Source organism: Mobula birostris, chromosome 2, assembly GCF_030028105.1.
Source record: "Mobula birostris isolate sMobBir1 chromosome 2, sMobBir1.hap1, whole genome shotgun sequence".
NCBI classification, from domain to species: domain Eukaryota; kingdom Metazoa; phylum Chordata; class Chondrichthyes; order Myliobatiformes; family Myliobatidae; genus Mobula; species Mobula birostris.
The window spans coordinates 84,543,101-84,562,054 of NC_092371.1; the positions used below are offsets into that span (position 1 = coordinate 84,543,101).

The 18,954-nt window shown below is 42.5% G+C and overlaps 1 protein-coding gene across 1 annotated transcript in view; it reads left to right on the forward strand.

Annotated features, from left to right (window-relative positions):
* asip1 (agouti signaling protein 1) overlaps positions 1-18,954 on the forward strand; it is a gene marked incomplete at its 5' end in the record, with an annotated part of 67,809 nt that overhangs the window by 16,384 nt on the left and 32,471 nt on the right. Inside the window, 2 exons of the mRNA XM_072244213.1 lie at positions 14,325-14,497; positions 17,788-17,858. Of these exons, the coding sequence (XP_072100314.1) occupies positions 14,325-14,497; positions 17,788-17,858 (244 nt within the window). The remainder of the gene's footprint in view (positions 1-14,324; positions 14,498-17,787; positions 17,859-18,954) is intronic.

Genomic DNA, 18,954 nt, shown 5'->3' on the forward strand with positions numbered 1-18,954 from the left:
AATCTTCTATGTTCGAAAGAAGACAGTCCTAACCTATTCAATCCTTCCTTATAACTCAGGTCCTCCAGACCTGGCAAAATTCTTGTGAAGTTTCTCTGCATTCTTTCAACCTTATTTACATCTTTCCTGTAGGTAGGTGATTAAAACTTCACACAATACTCCAAATTAGGCCTCACCAACATATTATACAACTTCAACATAACATCCCATCTCCTGTACTCAATACATTGATTTATGAAGGACAATATGCCAAAGGTTTTCTTTATGACCCTATCTGTCTGTGACACCACTTCAATAAATTATGTCGTCGTCGTAGCTATCCCTCATGGTCGAGGATGATGGTCTTCATTCTGAAGAAGTGGCCCACAGAGTGAAGACGCCTGTGCGTGTATTTGTTTAACGTGTACTTGATGTTGCACTCCAAGAAGCATACGATACTTCACAAATCAACCAACTGATTCCAATGGCATGGAAACCACAATGACTGGAGCTGATGAATTTGTTGCAGCCTTCATCCGCCTTCACAGCCATTGAGTTTGAAGTAACTTCATCCGCCTGTTCCACCGTTGAGGTCTTGGTTGGATTGTTCTTTGTCAGGGACCTCACCCTCGACCTTACCGCCATGGGTGACCCTAGCAGGAGCATAGCTCCAGATGGCATAGCTCTCGGGATCAGAGGACCACACAAGCTTCTCCACCACGACAAGGTGACAATCCACAGAGAATAAATTATGTACCTGTTTTCCCAAATCCCTTATTTATATCACACTCCTCAGTGCCCGACTGTTCACTATGTAAGACCTACCTTGTTTGATCCTACTAAAGTACAAAACCTCGCACTTGTCGCAATTAAATTCCATCTGCTATTTCTCAGCCATTTTTTTCCAGCTGATCCAGATCCTTCTGCAAGCCATGATAGCCTTCCTCACTGTCCACTACACCCCCAATCTTGGTGTCATCCGTAGAGTTGCCAATCCAATTCTTGCAGGCATTTAAGGAAAATAAAAAAAAGGAAAATTTATACAAAAAGACTGACAAACAACTGATGTACAAAGGAAGACAAATCGTATAAATAATAAAAAAAATAAATACATAATACTGTGCTGTAGAGTCCTTGAAAATGAGTCTGTAGTTTGTGGAATCAGTTGAGGTGAGTGAAGTTGTCCATGCTGGTTCAGGAGCCTGATAGTTGAGAGGTTCCTGGTGGTGTGAGACCTAAGGCTCATTGTGTAGTTTTCAATATTACCAGGAGCAGCCTGGAAGACATGTGCCTTCTGGGTGTGGCCCTGTGGATGAACTGATTCCTCACCAGTGACCATAAGACCATAAGATATAGGAGCAGAAGTAGGCCAGCAGCCCATTGAGTCTGCCCTACCATACAATCATGGGCTGATCCAATTCTTCCAGTCATCCCCACTCCCCTGCCTTCTCCCCATACTTTTAATTGCCCTGGCTAATTAAGAACATATCTATCTCTGCCTTAAATATACCCAATGACTTAGCCTCCACAGCTGCTCCCCCAGCAACAAATTCCACAGATTTATGACCTTCTACTTAAAGTAATTTCTCCGCATCTCTGTTCTAAATAAACTTCGTTCAATCTTGAAGTTGTGTCTTCTTGTCCTACCATGGGAAATAACTTTGCCATACCTAATCTGTTCAGGCCTTTTAACACTCGGAATGTTTTTATGAGATCCCCCTCATTCTCCTGAACTCCAGGGAATACAGCCCAAGAGCTGCCAGACATTCTTCATATGGTAACCCTTTCATTCCTGGAATCATTCTCGTGAATCTTCTCTGAACCCTCTCCAATGTGAGTATACTCTTTCTAAAATAAGGAGGCCAAAACTGTACACAATACTCTGTGTGGTCTCATGACTGCCTTATAGAGCCTCAATATCACATCCCTGTTCTTATATTCTATACCTCCAGAAATGAATGCCAACATTGCATTCGCCTTCTTCATAACCGACTCGACCTGGAGGTTAACCTTTAGGCTATCCTGCACAAGGACTCCCAAGTCCTATTGCATCTCTACATTTTGAATTCTCTCCCCATCTATATAATAGTCTGCCCGTTTATTTCTTCCACAAAAGTGCATGACCATACACTTTCCAACATTGTATTTCATTTGCCCATTCCCTAAACTATCTAAATCTCTCTGCAGGTTCTCTGTTTCCTCAACTCTACCCGCTCCTCCACCTATCTTTGTATCATTGGCAAATTTAGCCATAAATCCATTGATTCCATAATCCAAATCATTGATATACATCATAAAAAGCAGCAGTCCCAACACCGACCCCTGCGGAACTCCACTGGTAACCAGCAGCCAGTCAGAATAGGATCCCTTTACACCCACTCTCTGTTTTCTGCTGACTAGCCAATGCTCCACCCATGCTAGTAACTTCCCTGTATTTCTATGGGCTCTTATCTTGACAAGCAGCCTCACGTGCGGCACCTTGTCAAAGGCCTTCTGAAAATCCAAATAAACCACATCTACTGCATCTCCTTTGTCTACCCTGCTTGTAGCTTCCTCAAATAATTGCAGTAGGTTTGTCAGGCAGGATTTTCCTTTCAGGAAACCATGCTGGCTTTAGCCTATCTTGTCATGTGCCTCCAGATACTCCATAATCTCATCCCTAACAATCGATTCCAACAACTTCCCAACCACTGATGTCAGGCTAACAGGTCTATAGTTTCCTCTCTGCTGCCTCCCACCCTTCTTAAATAGCGGAGTAACATTTGCAATTTTCCAGTCATCGGTGTTGCTGAATGAAGTGTCACGGGAGATTAGAACATTGAGACAGTAGTATACACTGCTACAAACTGTAACTTCAAAACAGCAAGCTGTTGGGCTCCCTCTCACTGTGGTAGGAGCGATACTTCTCTCTCCTTCATTAGGGAAAGAGAGAGAGAGAGAGTCTGTGGCATGTCAAACTGATGGGGTGATGGACTGTAGATCATGGTCTCTTTGGAGGCTTTGCTATTCCTTGCATGGTGGGTGGTGGGGGGGGGTTGATGCTTTTTGCTGAGACAGGTGGTGGGGGGAGAGGGTCAATGCTTTTGCTGTTGCTTGTGTGTGGGAGGGGGAAGGGGGCTTTGGGGTTCTAACATTTTCCTGTCATTCATTCTTTGGGGTTTCTCTTCTGTTTCTTCGATATCTGTGAAGAGTAAGAATTTCAGGTTGTACATTGTATACATTGTCTGATATGAAATGGAACCATTGAATCAATGATGGTTGACAGGTAATAACTGTTCCTGAACCTAGTGGTGTGGGACCAAAGGCTTCCCACCTGATGGTAGCAGTGAAAAGTGAGCAGGTCCCAGATGGTGGGGATCCTTGATGATGGATGTTGCTTTCGTGTGGCAACACTCCTTGTAAATGTGCTCAAGTGTGGGGAGAGGTTTGCCTGTAATGGACTGGGCTGTATATGCCACTGCGGATGTTAAACCACCAAGAAAGTTGGAGACTTAGTTGCCTCCCTGGTTTAGGGGCAATTCGAAATGAACAATAAATGCCAGCTTTGCTGTTAACATCCTCTGCATGAACAAATAAATGCATTTTTCTCTCTCTGCTTTGATATAAACAATTCCTTCACAAGCAAAGTTACTATTGAGCTGACAGAAGAAATTAAAACTCCAGTGAGATAAATGCTTTCTCACAGGTTTACATCCCAACATGTAGACAGCCAGTTGTATTATTTCAGTCATAAATTCCAGGCTAAGGTTTTTGTGGGAAGAGGGTGAGCATAAAACTGTAGTGTTCCTCAGCAGTAAATTCATGTTTTAACTATAAATTCATCAGAATTAGCCTACTTTGATCCCACATTTGGGGTCTAGAATTGGGAGTCATTGTTTCAGAATTGAAGTTTGAAGTTCAAAGTTCAAAGCACACTTAGAACATAGAACATAGAAACCTACAGCACATTACATTAACTGTATTTCAATACAATTGGCTTATTATGTAATCCTATTTGATATATTTAAATACATTATTCTGAGAAGGGCTCCATAGGCTTCATTGGACTGCCAAAGGGGTCCATGGCATAAAAAAGGTTAAGAACTCCTGCTCTACAGCCATGACTGTGTGGATAGGCACAGCCTAAACACCATCTATAAATACCCCAATCTATAAATTCTGTTGTTGACAGAATCTCAGAAGGTGATGAGGAGACGTACAGGAGTGAGATAGATCAGCTGATTGAGTAGTGTCGCAACAGCAGCCTTGTTGTCAGTGTCAGTAAGGCCAAGGATTTGATTGTGGATTTCAGGAGGGGAAACTGGGAGAACACACAAAAGTTCTCATCGAGGGATCAGCAGTGGTGAGCAGCTTTAACCTCTCTGAAGACCTGTCCTGGGTCCAATATATTGATACAATTATGAAGAAGGCATGCTAGCAGTTACATTTCATTTGAAATTTGAAGAGAATTGGTACGTCACGAAACACATTAGCAAATTTCTACAGATGTATCATGGAGTGTATTCTGACTGGTTGCATCACCATCTGGCATGGAAGCAAATGCACAGGAGGGGAAAAAGCTGCAGAGGATTGTAAACTTAGCCAGCTCCACCATGGGCACTGGCCTCCCCACCATTGAGGACAGCTTCAAAAGGCGATGTTTCATGAAGGTGACGTCATCATAAAGTACCCCCATCACCCAGGACATGCCCTCTTCTCATTGCTACCATCAGGGAGGAGGTACAGGAGCCTGAAGACACACACTTAGTGATTCAGAAACAGCTTCTTTCCCTCTGCCATCAGATTTAGGAATAGACAATGAACCCATGAACACTACCTCAGTATTTTGCTCTCTTTTTGTACTACTTACAGTATTTATTTTTGAATATATTCTTATGACAATTTATGTATTTTGCTGTACTGCTGCCGCAAAACAATAAATTTCACAACATTTTCAGTGAAAATATACCTGATTCTGAGCAGTGGTAGGAGTTGAGGTTTGTTTCAACTTCAGGTGGCAATCAGAGTAGTGGGATGCTCATCCTGCAGGATGTGGGAGGTCAGGGAGACTCTTTGTGTCTTTGAGGACTATGCCTATGGGAAGTGTGTCCAGCTGTTGCTCGTAGTTGACTGCCCGGGTTAAGGAGCTGGAGCTAGACACACTTGGGATCACTTAGAACATTGATTAGGGATAGTCAGTACAACTTGTGAATGAGAGATAATGCCTCACAAATTTGATTCAGTTTCATGAAGAAATTACCCAGAAAGGTGAGGTCTATATATGGCTGTCCACTCAATCAATGCTTCTTCTCATCTTGTACATTCCTGTTAAGTCACCTCTCATTCTCTTTCACTGCAAAGAGAAAATCCCTAGTTCACGCAACCTATCCTCATATGACATGCTCTCTAATTCAGGCAGCTTCCCAGTAAATCTCCTCTGCACTCTCTAGGTAGCTTCCACATCCTTCCTATAATGAAGCAAACAGAACTGAACACAATAGTTCAAAGTTCAAAGTAAAATTTATTATCAGAGTACATACATTAGAATATTGACAAGACAGGCCTACAGGTTTTATATAAAAATACATGAATTGCATATGTCATGATACTACCCTGTGATATGTGTGCACCTCGCTTAAAGTAAGACACAAAATTATACTCACATTTCAGATTCTCGTATCTTCCTTTGAAGTTGTTTATTGTTTTGAAGTTACAAAACATGACAAGCACCACCTAGTAATCACTCAAGAAGTCAACTAGTTTGAACAGTAAGAGGCCAAATATCACATGTTCTGAAAAGATGGAAAACTAGACACAGTTGTAGGGGTGACTGGGCCAAGGGGAAAGAACGTGCATTTCTCTGAACACATTGGTCTCTGTAAGGTCACCTTAGTCTTTTGTGCTCCTCAGCTCAGAGCCTCGACGACTGAGAGGTTATCTTATAGAGGTGTATAACATCACAAGGGGCACAGATAGGGTGATGCACTCAGTCTTTTTCTCAAGATTGGGGAATCAAGAACTAGAAGGCACAGGTTTAAGGTGAAAATGCAAAGGTTTAATAGGAACCTGAGAGGCAACTTCTTTGTACAGTAAGTAGTATGCATGTGGAATGAGCTGCCAGAGGAAGTGGTTGAGACAGGTACAATAACAACTTTAAAAGGCAGATGAACAGAAGTTGTATGACTCCATGACTCTGTAAAACAAGGTTCTGGCAAGGACAGGGATTAGCCCAAATCACTGAAAGAAGCAGTTTATCAGTCTGACACATGAGAAGGAAAGAGCATTTCAGTCTGGCTCACAGAGAGGACAATTTACTTTCTTCTTCAAGTTCAAGTTTAATTGTCATTTAACTATACATGAATACAGCCAAACAAAACAGCATTCCTCCGGGGCCAAGGTTGAAAACACAATGCCAGCAGTCATACACAGCACAAGCCACATATAAGATAGCAAGTAAACATACAGTCACACAAAAAGTATAGTCCAAGTCCCTGAGTCCATGAATGTTGCAGCAGTCTGCAGTCAAATGCAATCCAGTTTGTCTTCTACCGTGTGAGCACTGTATTTTTCCATTATAAAGCATCTTAGATTCAGATTAATTATTTCTGATGAAGAGTAAAATGGTGTTTTAAACCCCAGACCAGGCAGACTAGAATTACCTCAATTATTTTAAACAATTCTCAGTGGCCACTTTATTAAGTACACCTGTACATTTGCTAATTAATGCAAGTATCTAATTAGCCAATTATGTGCCAGCAACTCATACATAAAAGTATGCAGACATGAACAAAAGGATCAGTTGTTATTCAGTCCAAACATCAGAATGGAGAAGAAATGTGACTTTGACTCGAATGGCATTTGGTGCCAAACAGGGTGCTTTGAATATCTCAGAATTTGCTGATCTCCTGGGACTTTCATGCACAACAGTCTTTAGAGTTTACAGAAAATGGTGCGATAAACAAAAGACATCCAGCAAGCAGCAGTTCTGTGGGCAAAAATATCTTGTTAATGAGAGAGGTCAGAGGGGACTGCCAGACTGGTTCAAGCTGACAGGAAGGCAATAGTAACTCAAAGAACCACACATTCCAACAGTGGCATGCAGAAGAGCATCTCTGACTGCACAACGTGTTGAAACTTGAAGTGGATGGGGTACAGTAGCAGAAGACCATGAGCATACAGAAATACAGTCTCAACCTGCACTCACCAATGCTTTTCATTAATGTGCCCATCTAAAAGCCTCTTAAATACCACCACCCAGGAAGCATATTCCAGACACCCACAAAGCTGTGTAAAAAAATACATCCCACACCTCTCCTTTGAACTTATCCCTTCCTATCTTAAATGCATGCCCTCTGGTATTAGACATTTCCACCCCGGGTAAAAAAAATACTAGCTGTCTACTCTATCTCCACCTTTCATAATCTTAGAAACTTCTATCAGATCACTCCAGAGAAAACAACCCAACTTTGTCCATGGTGCTGCCTGGATTGGAGGATATAAGCTATATGGAGAGGTTACAGCAGTGCTGTGCAGAACCGCATCTGGGAATGCACAACCTGCTGAAGCTGAAGAGAATGGGCTACAACAGCAGAAGACCACACACATGCACTCAGTGGCCACTTGATATCGTACAGGGGGCACCCAATAGAGTGGCCGCTCAATGTATATTAACATCACATCTCCATATTATTCTCAATAAAACAATGGGGGAAAAAAAACAGGTTTTTGGCATTGTCTATGTCCATTAGATCTGATTGACAGTTATGGATTTGTGCCTGGACATTTTTGGTATGTTCTTAGTTAACATCTCCACATCTTCCATTTACTTAACAGCAGTAGAATAAACTGGTAACTCAAGACAGAGTTTCTTAATAAAATACATCTTCCTTTTAAAATATGTTTTCCTTCTTCTTCTAAGAACTTCTATTCCTCAAGATCCCACACTCCACTGCATTGTGTAGATTTCTCTCATGTACCTCTGGTAATATTGTATGAATAGCCCCAAGAGGCTGTTTGATTTTCATATAAGACTTTTTGCCTGGACATCAATAAATAGCTCCACTAATCTGTTATGACTGACTGTAGTAGTAGTGTGATCACTTGAGTTGCATGTGATGTTCTCCCAAGGAGTTATGCCCTTCATGGGAAACCTTGTTTAACGTGGTGAGGCTGCTGCAAGGACAGCCACCACACGGTCCGTAACAAACCAGGATCGGAGTTCAGTGACATGGAGTGCAAGACGATTGGGGATGCTTCACTGCTGCAGCCTTCCTCTGCTTTCATCACTTATGATGCATCATCATCTACTGCCAGCTCCACCTGGTTGGATCTTCTTTGCCTGGAACCTTACCACCACGGGCGACCCTACCAGGAGCTGAACTCTTGGGGTCTCAGGAACTATTTATTTATATCTGCATTTGCACAGTTTGTTTACAGCTTCTGATGTTTACAGGTTACAGTTACTGTTCTACAGATTTGCTAAGTATGCCAGCTGGAAAAGGAATCTCAGGGTTGTATGTGGTGACTGTATGGGAAGGATTTGGGCATCCTGGTAGACTCATCACTATTAACATCTACACAATGCACAGAAGTGATTAGCAAGGATAGTAGAATGTTGGGCTATATAATGCACTCAGTGGAGTTCAAGTTTAGAGCCATTCTCCTTAAGCTGAATAATGTGCTTGTGAGGCCACACCTTGTACAATTTTGGTCTCCATATTGTGCAAGGGATGTGAAGGCACTGGAGAAAGTTCAAAGAAGGGCAACAAGACTCATTCTAGATCTGTAGGGTATGAGCTATGAAGAACATTTGAAAGAATTAAATCTTTCTAGCTTATGTAGACGTAGAATGAGAGGAGACATGATAGAAGTGTTCAAAATCATAAAGGGTATAAGTAAGGTGGATATTAGCTACTACTTCAAATTAATCGATCAATGAGGACACAGGGCCATAGGTGGAGACTGGTTAAGGGGAGATTTCAGACTAACATCAGGAAACATTTATTTACACTGAGTTGCGGACACATGGAACAAACTACCTGGTTGTGTAGTTGAGAGTAGTACCTCAGGGACTTTAAAATCTAAACTCGATAGTTATTTCAACACACTATGTGAATAGGAATTTGGCAAGTTGCTGCCACGTGATTAGCTGTTTAGATATTTGCATTAACGAGCAGATGTATGGGTGTACCTAATAAAGTGGCCACTAAGGGAGACCACTCTGCTCACCATATATCTGCCACTAGATGGTGATGTGGGTGCAGGGGATAAGAGCTAATCCTTGGCAGCTCAGTTAGTCTGTGTTTTTCAATATAGTGGAGAATATAATTAATTACATCAGCCTGTCAGACACACACAGCTGAGTACAAAGTGACACTTTGATCTTCAAAATTAGATTCTACTCTCTCTGTTGTTCAGGGATGTCATATATTAGTCTCCAGCTGGAGCCTCATATGAGGACCCAGCCTTACTTCCTATGGCCCAGAAAGATAGATTAGATTAGTTTATGAGGACACTCAGTCCTCGTTTAATGTCATTTAGAAATGCGTGCATTAAAAAATGATACAATGTTCCTCCAGTATGATATCACAGAAACACAGGACAGACCAAGACTAAAACTGACAAAAAGCACATAATTATACATATAGTTACAACAGTGCAAAGCAATACCGTAATTTGACAAAGAGCAGACCACGGGCACGGTAAAAATAAGTCTCAAAGTCCCGATAGCCCATCATCTCACACAGACAGTAGAAGGGAGAAACTCTCCCTGCCATGAACCTCCAGCACCACAAACTTGCCGATGCAGCATCCTGGAAGCACCCGACCACAGCTGATTCTGAGTCCGTCCCAAAACTTTGAGCCTCCGACCAGCCCTCCGAAACCGAGCACCATCTCTGCTGAGTGCTTCGACCCCACCCCGGCCGCCGAGCAACAAGCAAAGCCGAGGACTCGGGGCCTTCTCCTCCCGAGATTCTGGATCACACAGTAGCAGCAGCAGCGAAGCAGTCATTTCAGAAGTTTCGCCAGATGTTCCTCCGTGCTCTCACGTCTGCCTCCATCAAATCAGGATTGTGCACGGCACCCTACTTGACAGATAACAGACAACACCACCAGAGTGGCCACTGCGAGTTGCGTCGAGCCACCATCTTCTCCTCTCCACGATGAGGAGAAACCGGAGGCGTTAGGTGGCAGATAAAATAAGCTTTATTTGTCACAGTGAAATGCGCCGTTTGTGTCAAAGACCAACACAAGCCGAGAATGCGCTGGGGGCAGCCAGCACGTGAAACAGATAATTTCACAACAAACCTCAGCGATAACAAACCTGATTCAGATTCTGAAGTGTCGTTATGCTTCTGACGCTAACATAGCATATCCACAACTTATTAACCCAAACCAGCATGTCTTTGTCTATGTCTTTGGAATGTGGGAGGAAATTGGAGCACCCAGAGGAAACCCAGAGAGTCACGGAGAGATAAACAAACTCCTTACAGACAGCAGGTGGAACTGAACACCGATCTGACAATCACTGGCTTCTGTGCTGCCCAAAACAAGACCCCACCTGTAATCAGGAGACATCTTCCAGTCATGAAGCTAACTTGGCAAACTAGTCCACTAGTTCAGTGTAGATAGCCTAAATACAGCAGGTTCTCACAAACATGTAACAGTAATAAGTAACAACAGACACAAAATGCTGCAGGAGCTCAATAAGCTATGCAGCATCTATAAACAGTCAACATTCCGGGCCTGTATTTTAAAACATAGGACATAGTGCGGCACAACCCTATACAGCTCCTTCAGGCCACCATGTTAGACCAAAATTTTATCCTACTCTACGATCAATAACCCTTCCCTCCCACATAGCCCTCCATTTTTCTTTCATTTTGTTCTGCTTATTTATTTACTCTTGGAACGTGGGCACCACCAGCACTTAACGGGCCTTATTTGGGCTGGCACTGTAGTGTAGTTGTTAGTACACCGCTTTACACTACAGGGCGGAGGGGCTCAGGTTCAATTCCTGATGCTGCCTGTAAGGAGTTCGTACGTTCTCCCTGTGACCACATAGGTTTCCTCCGGGTGCTCCAGCTTCCTCCCCCAGTCCAAAGACGTACCACTTAGTAGGTTAATTGGTCATTGTAAATTGTCCTGTGATTAGGCTAGGGTTAAATCGGGTTATTTGTGAGGGCCTGTTCCACGCTGTATCTCGATAAATAACTAAATGCGTTATTGCCTGCCCTTGCAAAGGAGATGAGCCCACCTACTCAAAGTCAAGTCATTCTTTGGCCATTATCATACATCAGTGAATTACAAGCTTAATATCTCTTTATTTCATGGTTCAGAACAGTGATAGCCTCCAGTAAACACACCTTCTTCTTCTGAAGCCCATCACCCCCCAGTAGGACAGAGGCCACCAACAGCAGCTCCTCTGTCCTGAACCAGTTTTTCAAGTTGTCCCCAGGTGCAGCCCATCTGTGAAGATCCCTTCTCTACCAGTGATGAGGTCTTTGGAGCTTTTTTGGCATTTCTGTAGCTTTGGGTTTTTAAGGGTTGGGGTTGCTCACCCCATGCCTAACCCTTCTCCTTTTGCAGTCCATGGTGGAGCTAGTAAACGTGTACTGAGAAAATATTTTTTTCTCTATTATGTTTCACTTTTCTTTAACAGATCTCCTAGGCAGAACCATGAAAGGGTAAAAGGGATCTGGATGCAATTTACAGATTGTTTCTTCAAAGTTTCGTGTCAACATACTGAAAAGTTGTCACGAACAAAATTAGACCATAAAACCATAAGAAAAAGGAGCAGAAGTCGGCCATTCGGCCCATCGAATCTGCTCCGCCATTTTATCATGAGCTGATCCATTCTCCCATTTAGTCCCACTCCCCCGCCTTCTCACCATAACCTTTGATGCCCTGGCTACTCAGGTACCTATCAATCTCTGCCTTAAATGCACCCAATGACTTGGCCTCCACTGCCGCCCGTGGCAACAAATTCCATAGATTCACCACCCTCTGACTAAAAAAATTTCTTCGCATTTCTGTTCTGAATGGACGCCCTTCAATCCTGAAGTCATGCCCTCTCGTACTAGACTCCCCCATCATGGGAAACAACTTTGCCACATCCACTCTTCCATGCCCTTCAACATTCAAAATGTTTCTATGAAGTCTCCCTCATTCTTCTAAACTCCAAGGAATACAGTCCAAGAGCAGACAAACGTTCCTCATATGTTAACCCTCTCATACCCAGAATCATTCTAGTGAATCTTCTCTGTACCCTCTCCAATGTCAGCACATCCTTTCTTAAATAAGGAGACCAAAACTGCCCACAGTACTCCAAGTAAGGTCTCACCAGTGCCTTATAGAGCCTCAACATCACAAATTAATCAAATATTTCAGCATGAAGCTCACTGTAACTAAGCTGAAGTCCAAATAAGACATTCTATCATAAGATGACATATTTTTAAAAACATGTGTATGTTTGTGCATCTTGGTTTCAAAGACACCTTGCTAGTTGAAGAAAGCTCAGAGGAAAGAAACGAGGATAATTTCTCAATTGAAGTTTCCTGATTTAGTTTACAATCTCTGTTTACTGTCATTAGAAAGCCGACAGACAAGTTCTCGGGCCTTTAAGATCTCAACAAGATCTAGACAATAATCCCACAACCAGAGGGATTGTTGGCTGGAGTCAGGGCTTTACGCTTTGGATCTTGGTAGGGTCTCCTATGCCAAACAGGTCAAAGGATGGAGACCAGACTAAGAGTGGTCCACCAGTTCTCCAGGTTTGGGGGTTCAGCTCTGGGCAAACAGTCCTGACTGGTCAATCAAAATTTTTATGGAAACAGCAATGAAGAGTCCTCCAACATCTGAGTGCGATGGTATTCCTGAGTCTCCACCGGGACCTGCAAGGCTGACAATAGTGAAAGCCGAGAGGAAGCTGTTGATGTGATGAAGGAAGCTCTGAACACTGTCAGAAATGGTATAACGGGCAGTAAGTAAGAGGATACAAAACACATAATTAACAAATATTGCACAAGGCTACACTGGAGAACTATTGCAACAAGACTTACGAATAGTTGGGCAGCACATTAGCATTATGGTTAGTGTAATGCTATTACAATGCCAGCGACCCAGGTTCAATTCCTGCCACTGCCTGTAAGGAGTTTGTACATTCTCCTGGTGCTCCAGTTTCCTCCCACATTCCAAAGACATCCAGGTTAGTAGGTCAATTGGTCACCCGTCTTGTAAAGACACTGCCCGGAAGGAGGCAATGGCAAACCATTTCTGTATAAAACTTTGCCAAAAACAATAACAGTTATGGGATCATGATTGACCATGTCATATGACAAGGCAAATAACAATGATGATGTCTCTACAAAGCAGCTTAGAAGTTTGAGAAGATTCAATATGTCATCAAAGACTCTTGAAGAGTGAGAGGAGTTGGTCATTGAATGACTGTTTAGACAACCACTGTCTCCAGCACCTCATGGGAAATGTGGGACAAATGCTGAGAATATCCTGTTCAGAGACTGATAACAGTGGGACAGGAACTGTCCTTGAGCCTAGTGGTGTGTGCTTTCAGGTGTTAATATATTGATGGGAGAGAGAGAAGAGGGAATGCTCAGTAAGGGTGGTATGTGTTGGCTGCTTTACTGGGGCAACGAGTAGACAGAGTGCATAGAAGTGAGGCTTTTTTTTACTTATTGAGATACAGAACAGAATAGGCCCTTCAAGCTCTATGAACCATGCCGCCAATAAGACGTAGGAGCAGAATTAGGCCATTTGGACCATCAAATTGGCTCCACCATTCCACCTTGACTAATCTATTATCCTGTTCAACCTCATTCTCCTGCCCTCTCCCCATAACCTTTGACACCCTTACTTATCAAGAACCTATCAGTCTCCACTTTAAATACACCCCAATGACTAAGGCAATGAATTCCACAGATTCATCACCATCTGGCTAAAGAAATTCCTCCACATGTCTGTTTCATCTCTGTTCAATAAGTTTAAATTAAAATTCCCCTCTCGTTCTTCTATACTCCAGTGAGTACGGGCCCAGAGCTATCAAATGCTCCTCATGCATTAATCCTTTCATTCTCATGAACCTCCTCCAAAATTTCTCCAAACACAGCACATCCTTTCTTGGATAAGGGATGCAAAACTGCTCACAATAGTCCAAATGCAGTCTGATCAATATTTGACAACCTACATCAATGATAATACATAAAAATATTTTCCATATTACAAACCATTTTGGGATGTTTTGAGGCTGCATGCAAAGTTATAGATTTGCCAAGTCTTCTTTTCTAATATTAAGTTATGTTGTCATTGGTGCACAAACAATAATCTGTTTTATTTTGCCCGCCCCTTAGTTCCTCAACATTGAAGATGGCCGCGATAGTGTACTACTACCTGATTCTCCAATGTACCTGCTGCATCCTTGTCTACTCACATCTTGTTATTGAAGAAAAACCCCCAGAAACTCCACAGAACAAGAACATTTCTGATCTCCACCAATCCAAGTATACTGGCATCACCATAGTGGGTTAGTCACAAGTTATTAGAGATCTGGCTGCATGCTGAACAGCAAACAAATTTTTATTTTAGTAACGATGTTGCTTGGTATTTACCCAGTGGGTGAAGCAATTAATGGAAAGTATTGAAGATTATTTCTGGTGTGAATGAATAATTCATTTACTGTTACCATAGTCTGTGGCAGGGTTTCCAAACCCTTTTTTATACCATGGAGCCTTATTATTAACCAAAGGGTCTTTGGACCCCAGGTTGGGAAAGGTTCAAAAAGGAGCAAAGGTTCATTTTATTATCAAAGTTTGAATGCAGAATACAACTCTGAGATTTGTCTTCTCCAGACAGCCATAAGGTACAGAAAACCATAGAAGTAGTTGAAAGAAAGTCATCAATTCCCCCCTTGCATGAAAACAAAAGGAAACAAAAACTTGCAAACCCCAACCCCGCCCCAGCTCCTCCCTTGCACAAAACTAACAGATCTCCCTAACTCCCAGCCTGCCAATCAGCAACAAGAAAGAATAGACAAGAACATGAAAAATATACATAGAAAGAGGCCAACATGAACTACAGTTCAATCCATAAATCTCAGTATTTTGATAACATCTCTGAGAGCATCAGAACCCAGCAGCCCCGGTCTATGATTAAAGAGATGTATTCTTGATAGATGCTGCCTTCCCTTATTGATAATGCCTTTAATAAATTAGGCAGCATCTATGGAGGGACATAAACAGTTGACATCAATGATGCTGCCTGACCTGCTGAGTTCCTCCAACATTTTGTGTGTGTTGCTCAAGATTTCCAGAATCTCTTGAGTCATTTTGATTTGATAATTTTATAATTCTAGGAAATACAACTCTGCTATTGCTGATTATTAACTGTGGCTACAGATGAAATTGTTTTTAAGATAGATTTCAACCTCATTTATTTTTTAAAAACTTTTTGGACAGATTTAGAGAAACAGCACAGTAACAGGCCCTTCTGGCTCAATGAGCTTGCACCTCCCAGTTACAACCATGTGACCAACTAATCAATACTCCCTTGGAATGTGGGCGGAAACCAGAGGACCCGGAGGAAATCCACACAGTCACAGGAATAGTGTAGAGAGCGGTAGGATTGAACCCAGGTCACTGGCGTCGTAATAGAGTTTTGCAGAGAAGTTATTGACTCTGTTATTAACCACCTTTCTGATCAGAGTCATTTAATTGGATAAATTTTTGGCAGCAAGTTTCTAGGAATCCCACTCAGCGGTAGAAGAGTATAGGAACAGATTTTTTTTTGCATCTGCATTTCTTTTACTTTGGTGATACTTGAAGGTCAAGTCTGACTTCTTTCTACTTGAGTTCACTTGTTGCTCAGGTAAGTAAAGGCATCCGTTAGTCTTGCGAGACCATGGATCTGTGCCTGGAAAGTCTTCACTCTCCAGGGCACAGGCCTGGGCAAGGTTGTATGGAAGACTGGCAGTTGCCCATGCTACAAGTCTCCCCTCTCCACGCCACCGATGTTGTCCAAGGTAAGGGCATTAGGACCCATACAGCTTGGCACCAGTGTCGTCGCAGAGCAATGTGTGATTAAGTGCCTTGCTCAAGGACACAACATGTTCCCTCGGCTGGGGCTCGAACTCACGACCTTCAGGTCACTAGTCCAATGCCTTAACCACTTGGTCACGTGCCCAGGTAGGTGATGAATATTATGCATCAGTTCCTGAACTGTAGTAGTCCATGTAGTGAATATGTTTCCAAGATGTTGATGGGCAGGTAGTTCCAATATGAGGAACCAGTGTCAGTAAAGTTCCAAGACATGGAGATGCAATTGCAGATAATGACTTTCCCATACACCTCCAGCATTAGTCCTTCTAGGTGGTTGATGTAATAAGTTTGTAAAATTATGCTGGTAACCTTGTTGAGTTAGACTGTATTACCATAAGATGTAGGAGCAGAATTAGCTCATTTGGCCCATTGAGCCTGCTCCACCTGCTCCATCATGTAACTTATTATCACTTCAACCTTATTCTCCTGCCTTCTCCCTGTAACCTTTGACGCCCTTTCCAATCAAGAACCTATTAACCTCCGCTTTAAATATACCCAATGATTTGCCAAGAATGGGCAAAGAAGTGGCAAATGAAATACAATGTTGGAAAGTGTATGGTTATGCACTTTGGCAGAAGAAATAATCGGGCAGACTATTATTTAAGTGGGGAGAGAATTCAAAGTTCTGAGATGCAACGGGACTTGGGAGTCCTCGTACAGGATACCCTTAAGGTTAACCTCCAGGTTGAGTTGGTGGTGAAGAAGGTGAATGCAATGTTGGCATTCATTTCTAGAGGAATAGAGTATAGGAGCAGGGATGTGATGTTGAGGCTCTATAAGGCGCTGGTAAGACCTCACTTGGAGTACTGTGGGCAGTTCTGGTCTCCTTATTTAAGAAAGGATGTGCTGACGTTGGAGAGGGTACAGAGAAGATCCACTAGAATGATTCCAGGAATGAGAGGGTTAACATATGAGGGACGTTTGTCCGCTCTTGGACTTATTCCTTGGAGTTTAGAAGAATGAGGGGGGACCTCATAGAAACATTTTGAATGTTGAAAGGCATGGACAAGGTGGATGTGGCAAAGTAGTTTCCCATGGTGGGGGAGTCTAGTACGAGAGGGCATGGCTTAAGGCACCCATTCAGAACAGAGATGCGAAGAAATTTTTTTAGCCAGAGGGTGGTGAACAATGGAATTTGTTGCCACAGGCGGCAGTGGAGGTTAAGTCATTGGGTGTATTTAAGGCAGAGATTGATAGGCATCTGAGTAGCCAGGGCATCAAAGTTATGTTGAGAAGGCGGGGGAGTGGGACTAAATGGGAGAATGGATCAGCTCATGATAAAATGGCGGAGCAGACTTGATGGGCCAAATGGCCGACTTCTGCTCCTTTGTCTTATGGTCTTATGGCCTCCAGAGCTATCTGTGGCAATGAATTCCACAGATTCATGATCACCTGGCTAAAGAAACTCTGCTTCATTTCTGTTCTAAAGGGATGTCCTTGTATTCTGAGACTGTGCCCTCCGGTCCGGGCTCTCCTACTATAGGAAACATTTTCTCCATGTCCACATCTACACGCCCAGGATGGATACTTAGCAAACTATAAGTCTCACGTAGTACAGCCCTGAGAGATGAAAGATTGGTTTATTTTCAACATGCCACACTTTTTATGAACAAATTGGAAAGTTTTGCCTCCAGTGGCATTAAGAAACAATTGGAAATTTGGTAGATTCTTGAAACTTCCACTTCGTATTTTACAAATCCCTGTCTCATGTTCCTTGTAGAACTGCCAAGTAGCAGAAAATTTCATTTCAGAAGAGAGAATGGAAGAATATTTCCCAATCAACTGGAAAGGGTAAGTAACATCAGCCTTTTGTGAGCTGACTTCAACAGTAACCTGAATTAATAATATTTTAAATTATCCACTAACCATTGTTCTGTGACACCATACTTCCAGGAAGTAAATCGTCCTGTTTTCAGTCTTGCTCTTTAGTCTGACCTACATTACAATAGGTACAGTATATAGTCTTGCTACATAGACTTGACTTACAATACTCCAGTCCTGATGAAGGGTCTCAGCCCAAAATGTTGACTGTGTACTCGTTTCCATAGATGCTGTCTGACCTGCTGAGTTACTCCAACATTTTATAGGTGTTCCTACTTGGAGTATTATGAATAGTTTTGGACTCCTTATGTAAGAAAAGATGTGTTCACATGGAAGAGGGTCTAGCAGAAATTTGCAAGAATTATTCTGAGAATGGAAGAGTTAATGTATGAGGAGTGTTTGATGGCTCCGGGCCTGTATTCATTGGAGTTTAGAAGAATGAAGGAGGATCTCATTGAAATCTATCGAATATTGAAAGACCTAGATAGAGTGGATGTGGAGAGGATGTTTCCTATAGTGGGAGAAACAAGGACTAGAGGGCACAGCCTCAGAATAGAAGAAATAGAGATGAGGAGGAATTTCTTTAGCCAGAGGTTGGTGAATCTGTGGAATTCACTGCCACAGATGGCTGCAGAAGGCAAGTAATTTGGTATATTAGAAGTAGAGTAGGGGCATCAAAGGTTATGGGGAGAAGGCAGGAGAATGGGTTTGCAAGGGATAATAAATCAGCTGTATAACTCATCTCCTCCTACCTTAGGCCACAAATTTATCAATCACTTCTGCTGTGGACCACCAGGAGGTCCAAAACGCTCTCGTCAAATACATGTGCAGTTCAACTCTTTGAGTAATAATGCAGAAAGTTTGAAGTTAATAACTCATCTCCTTCTATCTTAGGCCATGAACTTCTACAAAGAAGGGATCCGTATGCTCCACGACCACTGGACTAAGTGTGTACATGTAGGAAGGGAAAAATAAATGTGCTAGGTTTTCTAAGATTGACTACTTCTACCTTAGGCCACAAACTTATCAATCACCCCTCGTATGTAAAAACTAAGAGAGATGAGAG